Raw genomic sequence first — 24723 nt, forward strand, 5'->3', positions numbered from 1 at the left:
TCTGGGAACTCCTACATACAACACTGAGTGGCCCATTTGGTTGCATTCCTTTCTGATTTTTCTGTAGTGGTTGGTACAACTGACTGGCTTGCTAGGCTATTTCAGAGGGCAGGGGGCTATGGGTCTGCAGTCACATGGAGGCCAGAGCAGGCAAAGATGGCAGATTCCCTTCTCTAATACATTTGTGAACCAGATGGGTTTTTACAGCAATCAGTAACAGTTTCATGGCACCATTATGAGACTCGCTTTCAATTCCAGATTTTTATTAATTAATTGAATTTATTAATTAATTGAAATAAATTCTGCCAACTGCCATCGTGGGATTTGAACCCAGGTCCTCAGGACATTAGCCCAGGCCTCTGGATCACTAGTCCAGTGACATTACCACTACGTAATGATCTCCCCGTGTCCTGAATGATGGTGGACAATTAAACAACTAACAGGAGGAGGAGGCTCCACAAATATCCCCAGCCTCAATGATGGGGGGAGCCCAGCACATCAGTGCAAAAGATAAGACTGAAGCATTTGCATCCAGCTTCAGCGATAAATGCCAAGTGAATGATCCATCTCGGCCTCCTCCTAAGGTCCCCAGCAGCACCAATGCCAATCCTGAGCACTTCGATTCACTCCAAGCGATATCAAGAAACGCCTGAAGGCACCGGTTACTGCAAATGCTATGGTCCCTGACAACATCCTGGCAATAGTACTTAAGATTTGTACACCAGACCTAGCCACGCCCCTAGCCAAGCTGTTCCAGTACACCTACAACACTGGCATCCTCCCCACAATGTGGAAAATTGCCCAGGTATGTCCTATCCACAAAAAGCAGGACAAGTCCAACCCAGCCAATTACCGCCCCATCAGTCTACTCTTAATTATCAGCAAAGTGATGGAAGGTGTTGTTGACAGTGCTAGCAAGTGGCACTTACACAGCAATAACCTACTCGCTGATGCTCAGTTTCGGTTTCGCCAGGGCCATTCAGATGTTGACTTCATTACGCCCTTGGTTCAAACATAGAAAAAAGAGCTGAACTCCAGAGGTGAGATGGAGTGACTGCCCTTGACATCAAGGCAGCTTTTGACTGAGTGTGGCATCAAAGAGCCCTGGTAAAACTGAAGTCAATGGGAATCAGGGGAAAATTCTCCACTCGTTAGAGTCATACCTTGTTCAAAGGAAAATGGTTGCGGTTGTTGGAGGTCAATCATTTCGGTCTCAGGACTTTACTGCAGGGGTTCCTCAGGATAGTATCCCAGACCAAACCATCTTCAGCTCTTTCATCAATGACCTTCCTTCTATCATAAGGTCAGAAGTGGGGATGTTCGCTAAAGATTGCACAATGTTCAGTACCCTTCGCAACTCCTCAGATACTGAAGCAGTCCGTGTCCATATGCAGCAAGACCTGGACAACATTCAGGCTTGAGCTGATAAGTGGCAAGTGTTATGAGTCAGGTGGGACGGGTGTACTGTTTATTCTAGTTCCACTTCTCCACAGGTCACTTATCGATAAGGTCAGTCATAGACTCTATTTTTATCCCAGAATAAAACACACCAACCAGGTTTCTTTAATAAACAGCAAAATTATTAGTTTATAATTAAACAAGTCTTAACCAGTAATAAAGTAAAGCATAAACACACGGATTGAAATATTAAAGTTCCCTTTTTACCTTAGCCCCTCACACTCACACACATAGACATATACCTGTTAACCAGAAAAATAAAGGGATTTTTGTTCTTAGAGCTCTATTACAGACAAAAAAACATGTGGACTGAATACTTGCTCATTCTTGAAGAAACAGCAGATGAGATATGTTGTGTTCCAAAACTGGCATAGAGTCTGGCCTCCAAGTACACATAGACAGGTCAGTGGGATCTTTTCAGGCAGCATTGAGTATTAATTTGGTAGCCTTTTCCTCAAGACAGGAGACGAGATGAGTTAACACAATGGACTTCTCAGGGTCTTTTAGAGGCATGCTGGAAAGCTTAGTTGGGTTGTAGTCTTCTCTCCTTTCTTGGGAATTCTCTTCTCTCCTTGGAAGTTCTCTTCTCTCCTTGGATGTTCTCTCCCTTTTTATGCAGTTCAACCCTAACTCAAAATAATTCAAAAGCGAAACCGACAACAGGTCAACATTTTGATCTCCATCAATCTTGACCTGTCACTTCTTTGGAAACAACTTCTCTGGGTATCCAAAGTTCTCTGGTGTTTATTGAGCTGGAAGTTAGGTGGTTTCCCAGAAAGGCCTGTTGTTGTTGTTGTTGCTAGAAGTCAAGGAATTTCCCAGAAAGGCTTGTTTTCCTCACAAGACCTCTCAGTGCCCCTTTTTAAAACATTTCCAAGGAGAGTTTTTTCAAAGTCAAGTGACCTTTACATGACTCCCTTTGAAACCACAAAGTTTAACATTTCTTCAATCTTTTAAAATGAATCCTCAAAAAATAGATTTAACAAATTACAGAGACACTTTTGTAATACAAGTAACATTCATGCCACAAAAGTGCCAGGCAATGACCATCTCCAACGAGAGAGAATCTGACCATCTCCCATTGACGTTCAATGGCAGTACTATCGCTGAATCTCCCACTTCAACATCCTGGGGGTTACCATTGACCAGAAACTGAACTGGACCAGCCATATAAATCCTGTGACTACAAGAGCAGGTCAAAGACTGGGAATTCTATGACGAGTAACTCACCTCCTGACTCCCCAATGCTAGTCCACCATCTACAGTGCACAAGTAAGGAATGTGATGGAATACACTCTACTTGCCTGGATGAGTGCAGATCCAAAAACACTCAAGAAACCCAACACCATCCAGGACAAAGCAGTCCTTGATCGGCACCCCATGCAGCAACTTAAACATTCACTCCCTCCACCACCAGTGCACAGTGGCAGCAGTGTATACCATCCACAAGATGCATTCCAGCAACTCACCAAGGCTCTTTCGATAGCACCTTCCAAACCCATGACCATTATCACCTTGAAGGTCAAGGGCAGCAGATGTATGGGAACACCACCACTTGCAAGTTTCCCTCCAAGCCACACACCATCCTGACTTGGAACTATATCATCGTTCCTTCACTGTCACTGAGTCACAATCCTGGAACTCCCTTCCTAACAGCACTGTTGGTGTACCTACACCAAGGACTGCAGCAGTTCAAGAAGGTGGCACACCACCACCTTCTCAAGGGTGATTAGGAATGGGCAATAAATTCTGGCCTTGCCAGCAACACCCAAATCCTGTGAAAGAAACAAAAAAGATTACTCTTCAAATATACTTCAGTGGTGATCAAGCATTCTGGGATATGTTGAGGTCATGAAAGGTGCTATAAGCTAACCAATACTGTAGGATTCAGCAACAACATCTAACTGTTTGGATCTTATTATCAACAATTGAGTCTTTGGCCTCCTTATCTCGAGAGACAATGGGTAAGCGCCTGGAGGTGGTCAGTGGTGTGTGGAGCAGCGCCTGGAGTGGCTATAAAGGCCAATCCTAAAGTGACAGGCTCTTCCACAGGTGCTGCAGAAAAATTTGATTGTCGGGGCTGTTACACAGTTGGCTCTTCCCTTGCGCCTCTGTCTTTTTTCCTGCCAACTGCTAAGTCTCTTTGACTCGCCACACTTTAGCCCCGCCTTTATAGCTGTCCGCCAGCTCTGGCGAACGCTGGCAATTGACTCCCACGACTTGTGATCAATGTCACAGGATTTCATGTCGTGTTTGCAGACGTCTTTAAAGCGGAGACATGGACGGCCGGTGGGTCTGATACCAGTGGCGAGCTCGCTGTACAATGTATCTTTGGGGATCTTGCCATCTTCCATGCGGCTCACATGGCCAAGCCATCTCAAGCGCCGCTGACTCAGTAGTGTGTATAAGCTGGGGATGTTGGCCACCTCGAGGACTTCTGTGTTGGAGATACGGTCCTGCCACCTGATACCAAGTATTCTCCGGAGGCAGCGAAGATGGAATGAATTGAGACGTCACTCTTGGCTGACATACGTTGTCCAGGCGTCGCTGCCATAGAGCAAGGTACTGAGGACACAGGCTTGATACACTCGGACTTTTGTGTTCCGTGTCAGTGCATCATTTTCCCACACTCTCTTGGCCAGTCTGGACAGAGCAGTGGAAGTTAATCAACAATTAGTGCTAAAGTAAAAAGAAAACAAATCAATAAAAGCCTGTGAGTATTAATGATCAGTCTTTGTGATAGTCATAGAATCATAGAAATTTACAGCATAGAAGGAGGCCATTTGGCCCATCATGTCTGTGCTGTCTGAAAAAGAGCTTTCCCACCTAATCCCACTTTCCAGCTCTTGGTCTGTAGCCCTGTTGGTTACACCTCAGGGTTACACTTCAAGTGAATATCCATGTGTTTTTTAAATGCAATGAGGGTTTCTTCCTCTACCACCCTTTCAGGTAGTCATATACAGACCCCCATCATTCTCTAGATTAAACAATTTCTCCCCAACTTCCCTTTAATCCTTCTACCAATTACTTTAAATCTATGACCCTTGCTTATTGACATATCTGCTAAGGGAAATAGGTCCTTCCTATCCACTCTGTCTAGACCCCTCATATATTTATACACTTCAATTAAATCTCCCCTCAGCCTCCTCTGTTCCAAAGAAAACAGGCCCAACCTATGCAATCTTCCTTCAAAGCTAAAATTTTTCAGTCCTGTTAGCAGCCTCGAAAATCTCCTCTGCATCCCCTCAAATGAGATCACATCCTTCCTGAAATGTGGTGACCAGAACTGAATGCAGTATAGTTGTGCTCTAACTAGCATTTTATACAGTTCTAGCATAACTTCCTTTCTGTTATGCTCTGTGCCTCAGTTAATAAAGGAAAGTATCCCTTATGCCTACTTAAGCATCTTACTTACCTGTCCAGCTACCTTCAGGGGTCTCTGGGCATGCACACCAAGGTCCCTCTGTTCGTCTACATTTCTCAGTGTTAAATAATATTTTTAAAAGGTACTGATAGAGGTTTTTCAAAAATTGAACCAATCCAGAGGAAGTTGTAACATGCCCAGAACGAAACCTCTTCAGTTCCTTGCTGTTTTGCTGAGATAGCCACAAGAGGATCTGTAAAGTCAAAACTGTTTGTTGAACATATTAATTGTCTAGGTTAATTCATTTGAGTCATTCCTCATTATTCTGATGAAATCTGTACAGCTCTTGTTTATCCCTAAAGGATAACAGAAAGGAAAAAAAGATTTGGCTTTATGTAGCACTTTTCATAACCTCATAATGTTCCAATTCATGCACAGCAAACACTCACAAACAGCAGTGTGATAATGATCAGATCATCTGTTTTAGTGATGTTGGTTGAGGGATAAATATTGACCAGGAGATCAGGGAGAACTCCCTTGCTCCTCTTCGAAATAGTGCCATTGAATCTTTTACACCCACCTTCGAGGTCAGATGGAGTTTGGTTGAACATCTCAAATGAAAGTCAGCATCTCCGACTGTGCAGTACTCCCACAGCACAACACTGGATTGTCAGTCTGAATTTTGTGTTTAAGCTGCTGAAGGTGATGTATGGGCTGGCAATCCGGGTTATACTGCCAACACAAGTGAACAGCTCAATAATACTTCACCTGCCAGGGTTAAAGAAATTCTGCATGTGTCTCCTGGTACATAAATGCTCTGCTCATAAGAATCTAGATTGAATATTGACATTGGCTAGCAGCTGACCTTGCTGATGACTCTCTCTGAATATTAAAACTTCATTTAGAAAGGTTCCAAACATTTTACTGAAAGCATTTGTGAACTTTTTAAGTGTGTGTTGCAACATGACACAGGCAGTGTGAATCCGGGGAGTTGGAGAATCGCCAGCCTGTTTGATGTGTCCATTGAATCAATGGGGAGAGATGTCACACTAGCTGTGGAAATGTTCCATCAGACTGGAAAGTCGCAAATATAACCCTCTATTCAAGAACGGGGGGAGGCAGAAAACAGGTAACTATAGGCCAAGTGGGGAAGGTGTTAGAATCGATCATTAAGGAGGTTATAGCTGGGCATTTAGAAAAACTGTCAGTAATTGGGAATAGTCAGCATGGTTTTGTGAAAAGGAAATCATGTTTAACCAATTTATTGGAGTTCTTTGAAGGAGCAACATGCACTGTGGATAAAGGGGAGCCCGGTAAAGTATTGTACTTGAATTTCCAGAAGGCATTTAACACGGGGTCATGTAAAAGGTTATTGCACAAAGTAGGAGCTCATGGTGTAAAGGGTAACATATTAGCATGGATAGAGATTGGCTGACTGTCAGAAAACAGAGAGTATGCATCAATGGGTCCTTTTCTGATTGGCAGGATGTGACCAGTGGAGTCCCGCAGGGGTCTGTGCTGGGGTCACAACTTTTTACAATTTATATCAATGAATTAGATGAGGGGAGCGATGGCATGGTAGCTAAATTTGCAGATGACATGAAGATAGGGAGGAAAGTATGTTGTGAAGAGGACATAAGGAGGTTGCAGACCGATATAGATAGGTTGAGTGAGTGGGCAAAAATCTGGCAGATGGAGTATAATGTGGGAAAATGTGAAGTTGTGCACTTTGGCAGGAAGAATAAAAAAGCAGAGTATTACTTAAACGGAGAACAACTGCAGAATTCCAAGATGCAGAGGGATCCAGGTGTTCTAGTGTAGGAGTCTCAAAAGGTTAGTATGCAGCAAGTATTAAAGAAGGATAATAGAATGTTATCCTTTATTACGAGACAAATTGAAAATAAAAGTAAGGATGTTATGCTTCAGTTATACAGGGCATTGGTGAGGCCACATCTCGAATACTGTGTGCAGTTTTGGTCTCCTTATTTAAGGAAGAATGTAAATTCATTGGAGGTGGTTCAGAGGAGGTATACTAGATCGATACCTGGGTTGTCTTATGAGGAAAGGTTGAACAAACTGGGCTAGTTTTCACTGAAGTTTAGAAGAGTGAGGGGAGACTTGATTGAAGTATATAAGATCCTGAATGGTCTTGACAAGGTAGATGTGGAAAGGATGTTTAATCTTGTGGGTGAGTCCAGAACTAGTGGGCACTGTTTTAAAATTCGGGGTCGCCCTTTTAGGACAGAGAAGAGGAGAACATTTTTCTCTCAGAGGATTGTGCAACTTTGAAACCGTCTGCCTCAGAAGATGGTGGAAGCGGCGTCATTGAATATTTTTAAGGCGGAGGCAGATAGTTTGTTAGGTAAGGGAATCAAAGGTTATTGGGGGTAGAGGGTGTGGAATTCGAAACACAAACAGATCAACCATGATCTTATTGAATGGCAGAGCAGGCTTGAGGGGCCAAACGGCCTACTTCTGCTCCTAATTCCTATGTTCGTATGAGCTCAAACTGCTGTATTGCTATCACTCGATTCATACTGTCACACAGTCACAATCTAACCGTTGCAACCTAGCTCTGTGCCTTTATTGTACCTCCACCATTTGCCTCAATAGAACACCTAAAACTGCTCACGAGTGAAAAAACTGTGCAGAATAAGGAGCTCATAAGGTCGATAAAGAGAAACTATTTCATCTGGTTGGGAGTCCAGAACAAGGTGGCATAATCTTAAAATTAGAGCTAGGCCATTCAGGGGTGATGTTAGGAAGGTGTTTTTCACACAATAGGGTTGTGGAAATCTGGAACTCTCTCCCCCAAGAAAGCTGTTGAAGCTGTTGGTCAGTTGAAAATTTCCAAACTGAGATTCATAGATATTGGTATTAAGGATGATGGAACCCAAGGCATATGATGGAGCTAAAATAAAGGTCAGCTTTGATCTATTTGAATGATGAAACAGACTCAAGGGGGTTAATGGTCTCCTCCTGCCACTTAGACAGGTTGGAGAATGCTTGCAATTGTAGAGTGGCTATTTGGGTGAGGTACTAGAGGATAGTAGGTGCTTGTGGAATTACATTCCCACCAACGGATCAGTACATCCAGGAAAGAAGAGGAAAGATTGGGACAAAGGTTTCATGATGTACTCAGAGTATAGCTGAAAAACTATGAATGACCTTCCAACCTTTGTTGTTTCTGATGTTGCTTTCCTTTCATAGACCTTCCAAAATACAACACCTTCAATAATTTGCCTTCCACTTTCATTATGCCTGTAAAATTCAAATTCACCTTACAAATAAAATAATAATTTAAAGAATGCTTGAACAGATTGCCTTAGAGATGCATATTTCAAGGAGACACATTAAAAACCTTATCATAAAGTTTTTAAGCAATGCTTTAAACCACTCCAGTAAGGGTTTGTGATTGGACAGTTAGCATTTTTGGAATACAGCCCAATTATCAGGATAGAAATCTCTATTCACTGAGTGAGGGCCACCAACACAAAAGTGGACAGAATTGGCCAATAAATAGAGAGGCCCCAGGATGGCTGGTGTGAGAAAAGGAAATGTCACAATGGTGCAGTAGTGGGTGCTCTTCCAAGTGCTGGAGGTAGGGTACATTGTATAGGCCTGAATAAATCTTACAGCTAATCTATGCTATACTTTATCTGAGAGGATTTGATTGCTCACGTGGAGAGAGCTTTACACCTCATCCCATTGGGCTTTATCTGACCTGAGATTGGTTGATGGTACAACACAAAGGCAACATCCAAACTGTGCTAAAACTGACCTGGGAGTTTTTGTTGGGGCAGATCAAGGAAATGAAGGCCTATTTCACAACCTACCAGGTGTGATACTGGGTTCCAAAAGTAGGAAAATTTTCACTGTAAAAACTGCTCGAATATGATTGCAAAAATTTGTGTTATCAATTTGGAGAATCTATGTTGCTTTATATGAAACTTTACCAATGATACTTGTGATCCATTTGGCGTATTCTCCATGTAAAATGTTTTATTTTCTGGTTTACAGACAGATTCATCAGCTATGTCAGGAGATCAACAAAAGGGACGGAAAAAGGAGCTTCTTCCAGAAGAGGTAAAATGGCAAAATTAATGTGACAATGAAAAAATGCAGGAAATATAGGATTGAGGAAAGCTGGAAACACACAGGAGGTCACTCAGCATGTGAGAGGGCAAAGATAGGTTCACATTTCAGGTTCTAATGATCAAAGGTTCTGCTTCTCTCTGCTTCTGATACTGACTACGACTGTGTACATCTGCCCATTTCTGTTCACCTGGCTTTGAACCGGTCATACTACAGATGCCATCAAGAGTGCAAAAAGGGAAAGGAAGTGTGCTATTGGCTGATTTTACCGCTCCCTACCCCAGGGGCGCTGGTGCCAATTACAGCTATCCAATCAGAGATCAGCAGACTGAGCACAGTGGGATCTTCTTGACCTGAAGCATCAGTTTCATTTATCAGGGTGGAGTGGAGCTATTTTAACCTAATGTTAATATGCAGCCTCCATTACCTGTACTCCCACTGCCCACCATTAATGATCAGGGAGAGCCTTCGGGTGAAGAAAGACTTGAACATTACAGGGCTGGGGTGGGGATTAAGCAGAAGCCAGATGCTAATCATGGCACAGCATGTTACTAACCCGTTCCCACCAACACTCAGCCTGCCCGATTCTGAAGAGGGCTAGGTAACAGGTGAAGCAGCACTCCTATCCCAAAACAGACGCGAGTTAACTTAAACATGCAAATTGGAGTCCTTGCTGTATGTAAGACTTTCCGACTGTTCCCATTGGCTGGGGTGCACTATTTGTCCATCTGAACTCAGCAGTGCTGAAGGGGAGCATCATAAGCTGCTCTGAAAGCACAGAAATAATTAACCTGGCAATAACATTTTATAACCAATGAAGTAATATTTAAGTGTAGTCACTGTTGTAGGAAATGCAACAGCCAATTTGTACACAGCAAGATCCTACAAATAGCAATGAAATAAATGACCAGTAAATCTGTTTTAGTGATTTTGGTTGAGAGATAAATATTAGCCAGGACACAAGGGAGAACTCACCTGTGCATCTCCAGAATAGTGTCATGGGATCTTTCACCTCCTGAGAGGGCAGATTGGGTCTCAGTTGAACATCACACCTGAAAGATAGTATCTCTGACAGTGCGGCACTACAGCACTGAAGTGTCAGCCAGATTTTATGCCCAAGTCTCTGGATTTGGTCTTAAATGCACAATCTTCGGACTCAAAGGTGAGAGCACTACCCACTGAGCTGATACTCTAATGAGTTATTGGCATTTTATATTGTTAATGTTTTGTGGTGGAAACGAGAATTATATTGGTTATTAATTTGTTTTTTTTTTAAAGAATGATTTCCTCAATTTTGAGGAGCACAAACAGCCTAAGGGAAGAGCACCAATGTACTTTGGTTCAGGTGCAAATGGACATTTTATGCAGATTTTACACAAAATAAAGCTTTCTCCTTCTTTACCTGCACATTAGCAGCTTCCTCATTTTCCGTTATGCTTACGGCGAACTCCACGATTTCCCTCAAGCTCCTCACTTCCTCCCTGAAAGCATCGACTGCTCTTGAGCTACATAACTGCTAAGCAGCCTCTGATACCTTGTAAATGTGTGGCTGTGTTTTAACTCTCATCAAGTCCCATTCATACATTACCCTGTGCTCACTGACTTACATTGGATCCCAGTCTGGCAGCAGCTTAGTTTTAAATTTCTCATCCTTGTTTTCAAATCCCTCCATGGCCTGGCCCATCCCTATCTCTGGAATCTCCTCCAGCCCTCCAAGACTTTGAGATCTCCACACTCATTCAATTCTTGCAAATCCCCAATTTTAATTTTTTTCCACCATTAGCCGCCATGCCTTCAGCTGCCAAGGCCCTAAGCTCTGGAATTCTCTTCCTAAACCTCTCAACTTCACTTTAAGACACTTAAAACCTAACTCTTTGACCAATCTTTTGTTCATCTGTCCTTGTATCTCCTTAAGTCTCTGAGTGTCAAGGCACTCCTGTGAAGCACATTGGGATGCTTTATTACATTAAAGGTGATATATAAAAAGTTGCTGTTGTAATGTGGCCATTCCTCATCTGTGCTTTCCAAAAGAAGAATATTTGGCCACAGAGGTCATGACAGAGAAGTACACCAAGTTCACAATTTCCAGTCACAGTCACTGGATAGTAATCAGCAAACACTGCCCCAATCCCGCCCTGCTCAGATTTTCTGCTGACTAGCTCAGAATTATAGGAGGAGGTGATCCAAGTGGCCAAAGAATGCCTGAGGCTGAAGGCACTCATTAATGTGGACTAGTTCACTCTGAACCAGAGAAGTCAAAGAGACGGTGAAAATGTTGGTCAATTCATGACAGAGCTGAGAAAGCTGCCCAAAAAATGTGACTTTGGTGGGTTTCCTGATGATGCAGTGATGGATAGTTTTGTTTGCTGTAATATCCTGTGTTACTTACTGTGTGCTGGATGGCTGGCCCGATGGTGGATCTTTCCCAGCATAACAATGATTATGTGGTAGACATCGAGATGAATCATCAGTTTACTTCATGGGCTTTGTGCTGTTATCCCACCTAAACTCCAAACCCATCTGATCCAGCAACTACATCCTGTTAAAGTGAGAATGAAAGGGTTAACTACAATACACATGCAACTTCTACAGATAGTAACAGAGAAGATGCAGTTGACGAGCATCAGATCCACTACCTGTAAACTCTCTGGAAACCAGGACTTAGCAAAAGCTAACGAAACTATGGAGGCAAAACCACGCCAATTTCACCAAGCTGAAAGTGCAGAAACTTTGACTTGCTTTTGGATTTTAATTTCTAAAGTCTTGGAGTGGTTCTGATGTCATTAACAGATGTAACGGTGACGATTGCCGTGTTACGGTATTTGTCTGCCTGGTGTGGAGTTCCTGTCATGTTGGTCTTTGACAGTGACATTTTCAGTCATGTGACATTTCTCTCTTTGTGAGCCGGAATTGTCTGTCTCATTTTACTTCTGCAACTGGACATGGTAGTTCAATTGGGGAAATGAGAGGTTCGTGCACACATTCCAAACTGCTCTATAAAGAAGGTGTTCCAAGATCTCGGAACCATTCATCAGAAATGAGTTGTATTTCTCCTGAGTTATCGGACAACGCCTCATACTGTTATCGGCATGACACCTCCAAGCAAAGAGCTGGGTCCAATCGACGTACCATATGCCCATGGCAAGTAAAAGAACATCAAGGTGACAACTTAACCCTTCCTGACCCTAAGCATCTGACTCCACAGCATGGTGGGGCAGAGTTAAAAGGTTAGCGTTCAAAGCTCCTTGGCCTATTGATTCGTAGTTCGGTCAGAAACAGCCTAAAGAAGGAAAGCACTTGAAAAAGAGGAAGAGACAGATATCTGTAAAGGTAGAGCAGACTTGTGAAGGTACATTAGCTGGATGTAGGAAGTGGAAGGGGAGCTGCATGGGGTGTGGTATCTGTTCCAGGAAAAGAGGAAATCCTGATTGGAATGTCCCCAGTGTAGCGGCTTCCGATTGCTTTGAATTTCTCCTCAATCTGAGTGTTCTACCGTTACTATCTTAAAAGAAAGAAGAAAGACTTGCATTTATATAACACCTTTCACAGGCTCAGGATATTTCAAAGCACTTTCCAACCAGTGGAGTACTTTTGAAATGTAGACACAGTTGTGATGCAGGAAATACATGAGCCAGTTTACACAGAGCAAGCTCCCACAAACAACAATGTAATAATGACTAGATAATCTGTCTTTTGTGGTGCGAGTTTATTGACCAGGACAATGGGGGGAACTCCCCTGCTCATCTTCAAACTAATCATAATAATTATACAGCACAGAAGGAGGCTATTCAGCCCATCATACCTGAACTGATTCTTTGAAAAAGCTGTTAAATTTGTCCCGCACCCCATCTTTTACCACATAACCCAGCAAATTAGTCTTCTTCAAGTACATCTGGAGTTTCAAAACAGGCTGGTGTGCAACAGGCGGGTCTGTAAGTGGTGTGTGTTTAATGGGCGGGTTTGTAACAGGCAGGTTTATAATGGGCAGGTGAACAACAAGTGGGCTGTTTAACCAGCGAGTGTGTAGAAAGCGGGTGTATAACGGCAGATTCATAGCAGGTGAGTTTATAACGGGCAGGTGTATAATGGACAGGTATATAATAGGCAAGTGTATAATGGGCAGATGTATAACAGGCAGGTGTATAGCAGGTGAGTGTGTAACAGGCAGGTGTGTATCAGGTGAGTGTACAATGGGCGGGTGTATAACGGATGGGTGTATAACAGGCGAGGGTATAACGGGCAGGTGTATTGCAGGTGAGCGTATAATGGATGGGTGTATAACGGACGGGTATATAACAGGCGAGGGTATAACGAGCAGGTATATAGCAGACGAGTGTATAACAGGCAAGTGTGTAACAGGCAGGTGTATAGCAGGTAGGTGTATGACAGACGGGTGTATAACAGGCGAGTGTATAACAGGCAGGTGTATAGCAGGTGGGTGTATAACAGGCAAGTGTATAGCAGATGAGTGTATAACAGACAGGTATATTGCAGGTGGGTGTATAACAGGCATGTGTATAGCAGGTGGGTGTATAACAGGTAGCTGTATAACAGGCGGGTGTATAACAGGCGAGTGTATAACAGGCAGGTGTATAGCAGGTAAGTGTATAACGGACGGGTGTAGAACAGGCAAGTGTATAACAGGCAGGTGTATAGCAGGTGGGTGTATAACAGGCAGGTGTATAGCAGACAAGTGTATAACAGACAGGTATATTGCAGGTGGGTGTATAACAGGTGGGCGTATAACAGGTAGCTGTATAGCAGGTGAGTGTATAACAGGCGGGTGTATCACAGGCGAGTGTATAACAAGCAGGTGTATAGCAGGTGGGTGTATAACAGGCGGGTGTATAGCAGGTGAGTGTATAACAGGCGGGTGTATAGCAGGTGAGTGTAGAACAGGCGGGTGTATAGCAGGTGAGTGTATAACAGGCAGGTGTATCACAGGCGAGTGTATAACAAGCAGGTGTATAGCAGGTGAGTGTATAACAGGCAGGTGTATAACAGGCGAGTGTATAACAGGTAGCTGTATAGCAGGTGAGTGTATAACAGGCAGGTGTATAGCAGGTGAATGTATAACTGGTGGGTGTATAACAGGCGAGTGTATAACAGGTAGCTGTATAGCAGGTGAGTGTATAACAGGCAGGTGTATAGCAGGTGAATGTATAACTGGTGGGTGTATAACAGGCGAGTGTATAACAGGTAGCTGTATACAGGCAAGTGTATAACAGGCAGGTGTATAGCAGGTGGGTGTATAACAGGCAGGTGTATAGCAGACAAGTGTATAACAGACAGGTATATTGCAGGTGGGTGTATAACAGGTGGGCGTATAACAGGTAGCTGTATAGCAGGTGAGTGTATAACAGGCGGGTGTATCACAGGCGAGTGTATAACAAGCAGGTGTATAGCAGGTGGGTGTATAACAGGCGGGTGTATAGCAGGTGAGTGTATAACAGGCGGGTGTATAGCAGGTGAGTGTATAACAGGCAGGTGTATCACAGGCGAGTGTATAACAAGCAGGTGTATAGCAGGTGAGTGTATAACAGGCGGGTGTATAACAGGCGAGTGTATAACAGGTAGCTGTATAGCGGGTGAGTGTATAACAGGCAGGTGTATAGCAGGTGAATGTATAACTGGTGGGTGTATAACAGGCGAGTGTATAACAGGTAGCTGTATAGCAGGTGAGTGTATAACAGGCGGGTGTATAACAGGCAAGTGTAGAACAGGCAGGTGTATAGCAGGTGGGTGTATAACAGGCGGGTGTATAGCAGGTGAGTGTAGAACAGGCGGGTGTATAGCAGGTGAGTGTATAACAGGCAGGTGTATCACAGGCGAGTGTATAACAAGCAGGTGTATAGCAGGTGAGTGTATAACAGGCGGGTGTATAACAGGCGAGTGTATAACAGGTAGCTGTATAGCGGGTGAGTGTATAACAGGCAGGTGTATAGCAGGTGAATGTATAACTGGTGGGTGTATAACAGGCGAGTGTATAACAGGTAGCTGTATAGCAGGTGAGTGTATAACAGGCGGGTGTATAACAGGCAAGTGTAGAACAGGCAGGTGTATAGCAGGTGGGTGTATAACAGGCGGGTGTATAGCAGGTGAGTGTAGAACAGGCGGGTGTATAGCAGGTGAGTGTATAACAGGCAGGTGTATCACAGGCGAGTGTATAACAAGCAGGTGTATAGCAGGTGAGTGTATAACAGGCGGGTGTATAACAGGCGAGTGTATAACAGGTAGCTGTATAGCAGGTGAGTGTATAACAGGCAGGTGTATAGCAGGTGAATGTATAACTGGTGGGTGTATAACAGGCGAGTGTATAACAGGTAGCTGTATAGCAGGTGAGTGTATAACAGGCGGGTGTATAACAGGCAAGTGTAGAACAGGCAGGTGTATAGCAGGTGGGTGTATAACAGGCAGGTGTATAGCAGGTGAGTGTATAACAGGCAGGTGTATAGCAGACGAGTGTATAACAGACAGGTGTATAGCAGACGGGTGTATAGCGGGCAAGTGTATAACAGGTGGGTGGATAACAGGTAGCTGTATAACAGGCAGGTGTATAGCAGGTGAGTGTATAACAGAGGTGTATAGCAGGTCGGTGTATAACAGGCAGCTGTATAACAGGTGAGTGTATAGCAGGTGAGTGTATAACAGGTAGCTGTATAACAGGCGTGTGTATAGCAGGTGAGTGTATAACAGAGGTGTATAGCAGGTCGGTGTATAACAGGCAGCTGTATAACAGGTGAGTGTATAACAGGCGGGTGTATAACAGGCAGATGAGTGTATAACAGACGGGTGTATAGCGGGCAAGTGTATAACAGGCGGGTGGATAACAGGTGCGTGTATAACAGGCAGGTGTACAACAGGTGAGTATATAATATGACTGTCACCAATTTGCTACCATCTAATTTGTGTCTTTATCAATGTTGTATTGCAACCCCAGTGCAGCAAATGTCATTATTAACAGGTGATGGTGCTCCAGTTAGTCATTTTCATGTAATTTATTATTTTTTGTCTTTAGGCCTCAGCATGAAATCATCCATGAATCTACAGGTAAGGCAGTGTGAGGAGATCGATCTCTGCTGTCAGATAGCCTTTTCTGAATTTAAATGCAATTATAATTGGATATGTGGAAAATACTAACAGGATTGAGTATGATTAAGCTCGGAGCTCTAGGCTCTGATCCAGCTTCCTCCAGCATGACAATACAAAATGAGCGATAGTGAATCGGCAGCCATTATTACACCACGCGTACTGACTTCAATGGAATAGGAAATGCAGCATGGTGGGAAATTACTATGATCTGGAAAGGGCAGTGGAAGTAGATTTACTGGCAACTTTCAAAAGGGAATTGGATTAATACTGAAAAGGTAAAAATGAAGGGCCAAAGGAATGGAACTAATTGGATAGCTCTTTCAAAGAGCCAGCACTGGCACAACGGGATGAATGGCCTCCTATTGTGTTGTCTGTTTCTAAGATTCTAAAATATGAATTGGACGAGGTCTAAACTCTCTTTGATCGGGTGGTATTGCAGATGTCATGAATCCAGTTTAACAGATAAATGTGCAAGTTATGAAATGTATGCGGACCGAGAAGTCGCAAATCCTGAGTGATGCCATCCCAATTTAGAATACAGGTTATAGTAGTGAATGACCAGGTTAGGTAGCTCGCTCTTTAATGGCAGCTATTGCCGGGAACTTAGTGACTTAACACCCTAAAGTGCTTTCAAACAATTCAAAATACCCAATTTTCTACTCAAAAGCCATCAGTTTAGTTCTGTTTTATACAGAATCTAAAAGTCTGTGTTATTGTGTATCGATGTCCCATGGGATTTCTCACATCTTACCTTCCATGTCATTTTTCACGTTGCTGATGGTGTCTCTATCTGCTCTCCTATTTGTTGGTTTCTGGTTGTAGTTTTTGCCTCTTGCTATGCACCCCTTACCCTTGTACTTGGCTTTGTCCCCCCTAAAACTGCTTTCCATTGTCGCCCATCCACTTACCATTCCTTTCTTCCTGTTCTGCTATCCTTCTCCCAGTTTTCTCTTGCCTTCTCACTCATACCTTACCCAAGTGTCCCTATTCTACCTTTTTACCATCTTCCACCCACGGTCCCCAAACCTTCCCTTTTGTTACCAGCTTTCAGAGTCCATGGTGAGTAGTCATACATAGAAACATACATAGAAACATACATAGAAAATAGGAGCAGGAGTAGGCCATTCGGTCCTTCGAGCCTGCTCTGCAATTCATTATGATCATGGCTGATCATCCAACTCAGTAACTTTTCCCGCTTTCGCCCCATACCCTTTGATCCCTTTCGCTCCAAGAGCTCTATCTAACTCCTTCTTGAAAACATACAATGTTTTGGCCTCAACTGCTTTCTGTGGTAACGAATTCCACAGGCTCACCACTCTCTGGGTGAAGAAATTTCTCCTCATCTCAGTCCTGAAAGGTTTACCCCGTATCCTTAGACTATGACCCCTGGTTCTGGACTCCCCCACCATCGGGAACATCCTTCTTGCATCTACCCTGTCAAGTCCTGTTAGAATTTTATTGGTTTCTATGAGATCCCCCCTCACTCTTCTGAACTCCAGCAAATATAATCCTAACCGACTCAATCTCTCCTCATACATCAGTCCCACCATCCCAGGAATCAGTCTGGTAAACCTTCGCTGCACTCCCTCTAAAGCAAGAACAATTGCTTTCTTCCTTTTCAGTATTAATCCAATTCGCTTTTGAAAGTTCCTCAGATAAGGAGACCAAAACTGCACACAATATTCCAGATGTGGCCTCACCAAGGCCCTGGATAATTGCAGCAAGCCGCCTCTGCTCCTGTACTCAAATCCTCTCACTATGAGGGCCAACATACCATTTGCCTTTTTTACTGCCTGTTGCACCTGCATGCTTACCTTCAGTAACTGGTGTACGAGAACACCCAGGTCTTGCTGTAAATTCCCCTCTCTCAGTTTATAGCCTTACAGATAATAATCTGCCTTCCTGATTTTGCCACCAAAGTGGATAACCTCACATTTATCCACATTATACTTCATCTGTCATGCATTAGCCCACTCACTCAACTTGTCCAAATCACCCTGAAGCCTCTCTGCATCCTCCTCACAACTCACCCTCCCACCCAGTTTTGTGTCATCTGCAGATTTGGAGATATTACATTTAGCTCCCTCATCTAAATCATGAATGTATATTGTGAATAGCTGGGGTCCTAGCACTGATCCCTGCAGTACCCCACTAGTCACTGCCTGCCATTCGGAAAAAGACCCATTCATCCCTACTCTTTGTTTCCTGTCCGCCAACCAATTTTCTATCTATCGCAATACACTACCCCCAATCCCATGCGCTTTAATTTTACATGCTAATCTCTTATGTGGGACTTTGTCAAAAGCCTTCTGAAAGTCCAAATAAACCACATCCACTGGCTCCCCCTCATCAACTCTACTAGTTACATCCTCGAAGAATTCTAGTAGATTTATCAAGCATGATTTCCCTTTCGTAAATCCATGCTGACTCTGCCCGATTCTACCACTGTTCTCTAAGTGCTCTGCTATAAAATCTTTGATAATGGACTCTAGAATTTTCCCCACTACCGACGTCAGGCTGACTGGTCTATAATTCCCTGCTTTCTCTCTACCTCCCTTTTGAAATAGTGGGGTTACATTAGCTACCCTCCAATCCGTAGGAACTGTTCCAGAGTCTATAGAATCTTGGAAGATGACCACCAATGCATTCACTATTTCTAGGGCCACTTCCTTAAGTACTCTGGGATGCATACCATCTGGCCCTGGGGATTTATCGACCTTCAATCCCATCAATTTCCCCAACACCATTTCTCTACTAATACTAATTTCTTTCAGTTCCTCTCTCTCACTAACCCTGTGTTCCCCAACATTTCTGGTATGATATTTGTGTCCTCCTTTGTGAAGACAAAACCAAAGTATGCATTTAGTTGGTCAGCCGTTTCTTTATTCCCCATAATAAATTCCCCTGTTTCTGACTGTAAGGGACCTACATTTTTCTTCAACAATCTTTTCCTCTTCACATACCTATAGAAATGTTTACAGTCAGTTTTTATGTTCTCCGCAAGCTTGCTCTCGTACTCTATTTTCCCCTTCTTAATCAATCCTTTGGTCCTCCTTTGCTGAATTCTAAATTGCTCCCAATCCTCAGGTCTGTTGTTTTTCCTGGCAAATGTATATCCCTCTTCCTTGGATCTAATGCTATCTCTAATTCCCCTTGTAAGCCATGGTTTGGCTACCTTTCCCGTTTTACTTTTGCGCCAGACAGGTATAAACAATTGTTGCAATTCATCCATGCACTCTTTAAATGTTTGCCATTGCCTATCCAACATCATCCCTTTAAGTAACATTTCTCAATCCGTCATGGCCAACTCACGCCTCATACCTTCGTAGTTTCCTTTACTAAGATTCAGAACCCCAGTCTCAGCAAATCAACTACGTCACTCTGCACCTTGATGAAGAATTCTATCATATATTATATCATACATTAATTAAAGTCTAAATAATTAATTTAACACTTTATCTGAAAGATGGCACCTCTGATGGTGCAGCACTCCCTCAATACTGCACTGGAGTGTCAGCCTGCTCAAGTTTCTGGAATGGGTCTCAACCCCCAGACTCAGAAGTGAGAATGCTATCATCGAGCATGGGTGGACACTATAAATGCATTAAAATTCATTTCTCCTTTCAATTGTGTGGTAACACAGTAGGTTTGGGGCACTAGTAATGTTACCCAGAACAGACTGCCAACAATGAGTATAACCATGAGGGGTGATTGAGGTGCCCTGGTCACGACGCGTGAAGGTCGACCAAGTTTCCAACTTCAGGCACTTGACCATTGGGGAAGGCCTGAATGTCGGCTGTTAGGAGATGAACAACACTGACCTTGAAATATTTTCTGCATCCAATTGTTTCACCACCTTTACTCAATGTTTTCAAGCTTTTGGCCACCTGTCCTAATGACTCCGTATTTAGCTCAGCGTCTGATCACTGCTCCTATGACGTGTTTTGGGACATTTTACTATGTTAAAGATGCTATATAAATGCATGTTGTTGCTGTTGGAGGAGCAGTTGGAAGAAGTGCCATCCCAGGGTTGCAGCTAATGCTCTGTTTCAGAGTTGCAATGGTGAAAAATTTAGAAAAGGCACTTTGCCCAACTCTATTGCACACAGTTGTGGCCTGGGCCAGAGAAGGTAGGGCAGAAAATGAGAGTTCAGATCCACACTTGTTCATCGTTACTCTGTTATTACAGATTACAGACCCGATGAGGACATAGGATGGGATTCAGATGAGTTTGTAAGTAATCTCATTTGCCTTTTCACAACGTTATTCCCCTGAAAAACGCAACTGAAATATTTTCACTCATGCTTCCTGTAGAGGTTTGATATTAAAAGTAAATGTGATTCAGACAGAGGATGATGATGACTATGAGGATCCAGACCAAGAGCAAGGCTCTGAGGATGATGGTGGAGATTATGAATCCCCAAATGAAGATGCTGAAGGACACAACAGTGACAATGACTATGAACCGCCTCCTTCAAATGATGAAGAAGCCCATCAAATGAAGATATGTGCAGCAAAACCAATCTCCAATGACTCAGACTATGCAGGTACCTTCCCAAACTCAGCACATAGATTGGTGATTTATAAGAGTTGCCTGTCACAAATAGCAGACAGTTCAGGCCTGAGCAAGTTCACAGAGACAGATGGCTTGGATCTATTAAGACTCTTTAATATATAGTCAGAACAGTAGGGTACAAATCAAGGAGGAAGGTAGATAGATGATGATAACTAATCTGAGCAGCTCCCTCGGGTACCAAGTAGCTGTTGAATCTGTCAAGACAAGTCTTCAGTTTTTTATCAGAGGAACAAGGCCGAGAGCAGCCTCACTGTGGAATTGCCCACTTCTCCAACTATTGTTTTATTACAAGTTTATTTCTGGTTTCTGAAATGAAATATGGTGATAAAGGAAAACTTGCCCCGTGTGTATATGTGAACTTTGTATATGCTGAGGTTTGTGTGTGTGATAGTCAGGTGATTGTACACAGTGTGCTTGTATGCGTGCTGTGTGTGTGTGTGTGGCATGTGTGTGCATGTGTGAATGATGTGTATGTGTCTGTTAATGTGTGTGTGAGAGTCTGTGTGTGAGTGCATGTGTATGTGGAAATGTGGTGTGCATGGTGTGTGTGTGTGTGTGTCTGTGCATGTGAGTGTGTATGTATTTGGCTTGTGTCTGCATGAGTGTGTGGCTTGTGTCGATGTCTGCATTTGTATGTGTGGTAGTGATGCGTGTGTGAGTGTGAATGAGAGACAGTGGGTTTATAATCAGACAATTAATTGTGTGTGGATATTGTTGTAGGAACATAGCAACGGGGGTAGGTTAGTTAGCCCCTTGAACCTTTTCCGCCATTCAATGAGATCATGACTGAACTGTGACCATATACCATTGCCCCTTGTTCCTTAATGCCTATGGTTAACAAAAATTTCCCAATCTCAGAATTAAAATTAATGATTGATCAAGCATCAATTGCCATTTGCGGAAGAGGGTTCCAAACTTCTCCTTTGTGTATAGAATTGTTACCTAATATCACTCCTGAAAGGTCTAGACTATGCCCCCTAGTCCTAGACACAACAACCACAGAATCACAGAATCACAGAATAATACAGTGAAGAGGCTCTTCGGCCCATCGAGTCTGCACTGATACATTAAAACACCTGACCTATCTACCTAATCCCATTTGCCAGCACTTGGCCCATAGCCTTGAATGTTATGACATGCCAAGTGCTCATCCAGGTACTTTTTAAAGGATGTGAGGCAACCTGCCTCTACTACCCTCCGAGGCAGGGCATTGCAGACTGTCACCACCCTCTGGGTAAAAAAGTTCTTCCTCAAATCCCCCTTAAACCTCCCGCCCCGCACCTTAAACTTGTGACCCCTCGTAACTGACCCTTCAACTAAGGGGCATAATACTTCCGTGTCACATTACTCCTTCCAAAGTGTATCACCTCACACTTTTCAGCGTTAAATTCCATCTGCCACTGTTCCAGTGGAAATAGTTTCTATCTACCCTATCTGTTTCCCTTAATAGCTTGAAACTTCAATCAAATCGCCCTTAACCTTCTAAATTCCAGTGAATACAGCCCTAGTTTGTGTAACCTCTCCTTGTAATTTTACCCTTGGAGTCCAGCTATCATTCTGGTAAATCTATGCTGCACTGCTTCAAAGACCATATATCCTTCCTAAGGTTTGGTGCCCAGAATTGCTCACAGTGCCTTAGGTGTGGTCTAATCAGGGCTTTGTATAGCTGAAGCATGGCTTCTACTCCTTTGTCTTCTAGTCCTCTCGACATAAATGTCAGCATTCCTTTAGTCTTTTTAATTATTTTCTGTACCTGTTTGTGACACTTTAATGAGCTGTGTACCTGGACCCTCAAGTCTCTGTAGATCTCCACTCTTTCAAGCTTTTTATCATTTAGAAACCATTTTGTTCTGTCATGTTTAAGTCCAAAGTGGATGACCTCACATTTCTCTATATTGAAATCCATTTGCCACAGTTTTGCCCATTCACTTAACCTATCTATATTTCTCTGTAATTTTATGCTTCCATCTACACTTCTTACGATGCCATCTATCTTTGTATCACCAGCAAATTTGAACATGTCGCTCTCTATCCCATCGTCCAAGTCATTAATAAATACAGTGAATAGTTGTGGGCCCATACAGATCCTTACAGGATACCACTAGTTACACCCTGCCAATTCGAATACTTGCCCGTTATCCCCACTCTCTCTTCCTGCCACTCAGCCAATTTTCTAACCAGATCAATAATTTGCTTGAACTTTAGCTAACAGTCTCTTGTGAGGAACATTAGCAAATGCCTTCTGGAAATCCACAGAAATACTATCCATAGACATTCTCTGTCCACTACTTTAATCACCTCTTCAAAAAATTCAATCAGGTCCATCAGGCATGACCTAGTCCTTACAAATGGCTCTCTCCGATCAGCTAAAACTTTTCAAGGTGTTCAGTCAACCTATCCTTAATTATAAACTTTAGTAATTACAGACAATAGATGTTAGGCTAATTGGTCTATAATTCCCTAGTGTAGAATGTGGGCATGTGTACAGAATGTTGGCATGTCCACACTCCCATACACATGTCTAAGCTCCCGTTCACATACCCCAGTTCCCATTTGTTCAATTTGTTTCATGGGATGTGGGCATCGCTGGCAAGGCCAGCATTTGTTGCCCATCCCTAATTGCCCTTGAGAAGGTGGTAGTGAGCTGCATTCTTGAACTACTGCCGTCCATCTGGTGTACGTACACAAACAGTGCTGTTAGGGAGCGGGGTTCCAGGATTTTGACCCAATGACAGTGAAAGAACAGCAATATAGTTCCAATTCAGGATGGTATGTGACTTGGAGGGGCACTTGCAGTTGGTGGTGTTCCCATATGCTTGCTGCCCTCGTTCTTCTAGGTGGTAGAGGTCACAGGTTTGGAAGGTGCTGTCAAAGAAGTCTTGCCGAGTTGCTATTGTGCACCTTGTAGATGGTACACACTGCTGCCACTGTGTACTGGTGGTGGAGGGAGTGGATGTTGAAGGTGATAGATGGGGTGCTGATCAAATGGGTTGCTTTGACCTGGATGGTGTCGAGCTTCTTGAGCGTTGTTGGAGCTGCACCCATCCAGGCAAGTGGAGAGTATTCCATCACACTCCTGACTTGTGCCTTGTAAATGGTGGACAGGCTTTGGGGAGTCAGGAGGTGAGTTACTCACTGCAGGATTCCCAGCCTCCGACCTGCTCTTGTAGCCACAGTATTTATATGGCTACTCCAGTTCAGTTTCTGGTCAATGGTGACCCCCAGAATGTTGATGGAAGTGGTGACATGTTATGGGTTTTTACTGAGAAGATGTTGAATCTCAGAGGGTAAAGGAGCTCAGTGCCAAGTTGACAGCAAGCCATGCAAGATGATGATAGGGCAGATGACAAACGCAAGATGAGGATTTTAAAATTGAGGCACTGTTGGGAGAGCTGATGTAGGCCAGCAAGCACAGGGGTGATGGGAGAAGCCAGCAAGCACAGGGGTGATGGGAGAAGCCAGCAAGCTCAGGGAGTGATGGGAGAAACCAGCAAGCACAGGGGTGATGGGAGAAGCCAGCAAGCACAGGGGTGATGGGAGAAGCCAGCAAGTACAGGGGTGATGGGAGAAGCCAGCAAGCGCAGGGGTGATGGGAGAAGCCAGCAAGCTCAGGGAGTGATGGGAGAAACCAGCAAGCACAGGGGTGATGGGAGAAGCCAGCAAGCGCAGGGGTGATGGGAGAAGCCAGCAAGTACAGGGGTGATGGGAGAAGCCAGCAAGCACAGGGGTGATGGGAGAAGCCAGCAAGTACAGGGGTGATGGGAGAAGCCAGCAAGCGCAGGGGTGATGGGAGAAGCCAGCAAGCTCAGGGAGTGATGGGAGAAACCAGCAAACACAGGGGTGATGGGAGAAGCCAGCAAGCACAGGGGTGATGGGAGAAGCCAGCAAGCACAGGGAGTGATGGGAGAAGCCAGCAAACACAGGGTGATGGGAGAAGCCAGCAAGTACAGGGGTGATGGGAGAAGCCAGCAATCACAGGGGTGATGGGAGAAGCCAGCAAGTGCAGGGGTGATGGGAGAAGCCAGCAAGCGCAGGGGTGATGGGAGAAGCCAGCAAGCACAGGGGTGATGGGAGAAGCCAGCAAGCTCAGGGAGTGATGGGAGAAACCAGCAAGCACAGGGGTGATGGGAGAAGCCAG

The 24723-nt window shown here is 43.8% G+C and overlaps 1 protein-coding gene across 1 annotated transcript in view; it reads left to right on the forward strand.

Annotated features, from left to right (window-relative positions):
• Nucleotides 1–24723, forward strand: part of lcp2a (lymphocyte cytosolic protein 2a) — a 270723-nt gene that overhangs the window by 186693 nt on the left and 59307 nt on the right. Inside the window, exons 4-7 of the mRNA XM_068043151.1 lie at nt 8843–8908; nt 15936–15967; nt 20199–20242; nt 20355–20556. Of these exons, the coding sequence (XP_067899252.1) occupies nt 8843–8908; nt 15936–15967; nt 20199–20242; nt 20355–20556 (344 nt within the window). The remainder of the gene's footprint in view (nt 1–8842; nt 8909–15935; nt 15968–20198; nt 20243–20354; nt 20557–24723) is intronic.

This window comes from Heterodontus francisci, chromosome 12, assembly GCF_036365525.1.
Source record: "Heterodontus francisci isolate sHetFra1 chromosome 12, sHetFra1.hap1, whole genome shotgun sequence".
In the NCBI taxonomy this organism is placed as follows: domain Eukaryota; kingdom Metazoa; phylum Chordata; class Chondrichthyes; order Heterodontiformes; family Heterodontidae; genus Heterodontus; species Heterodontus francisci.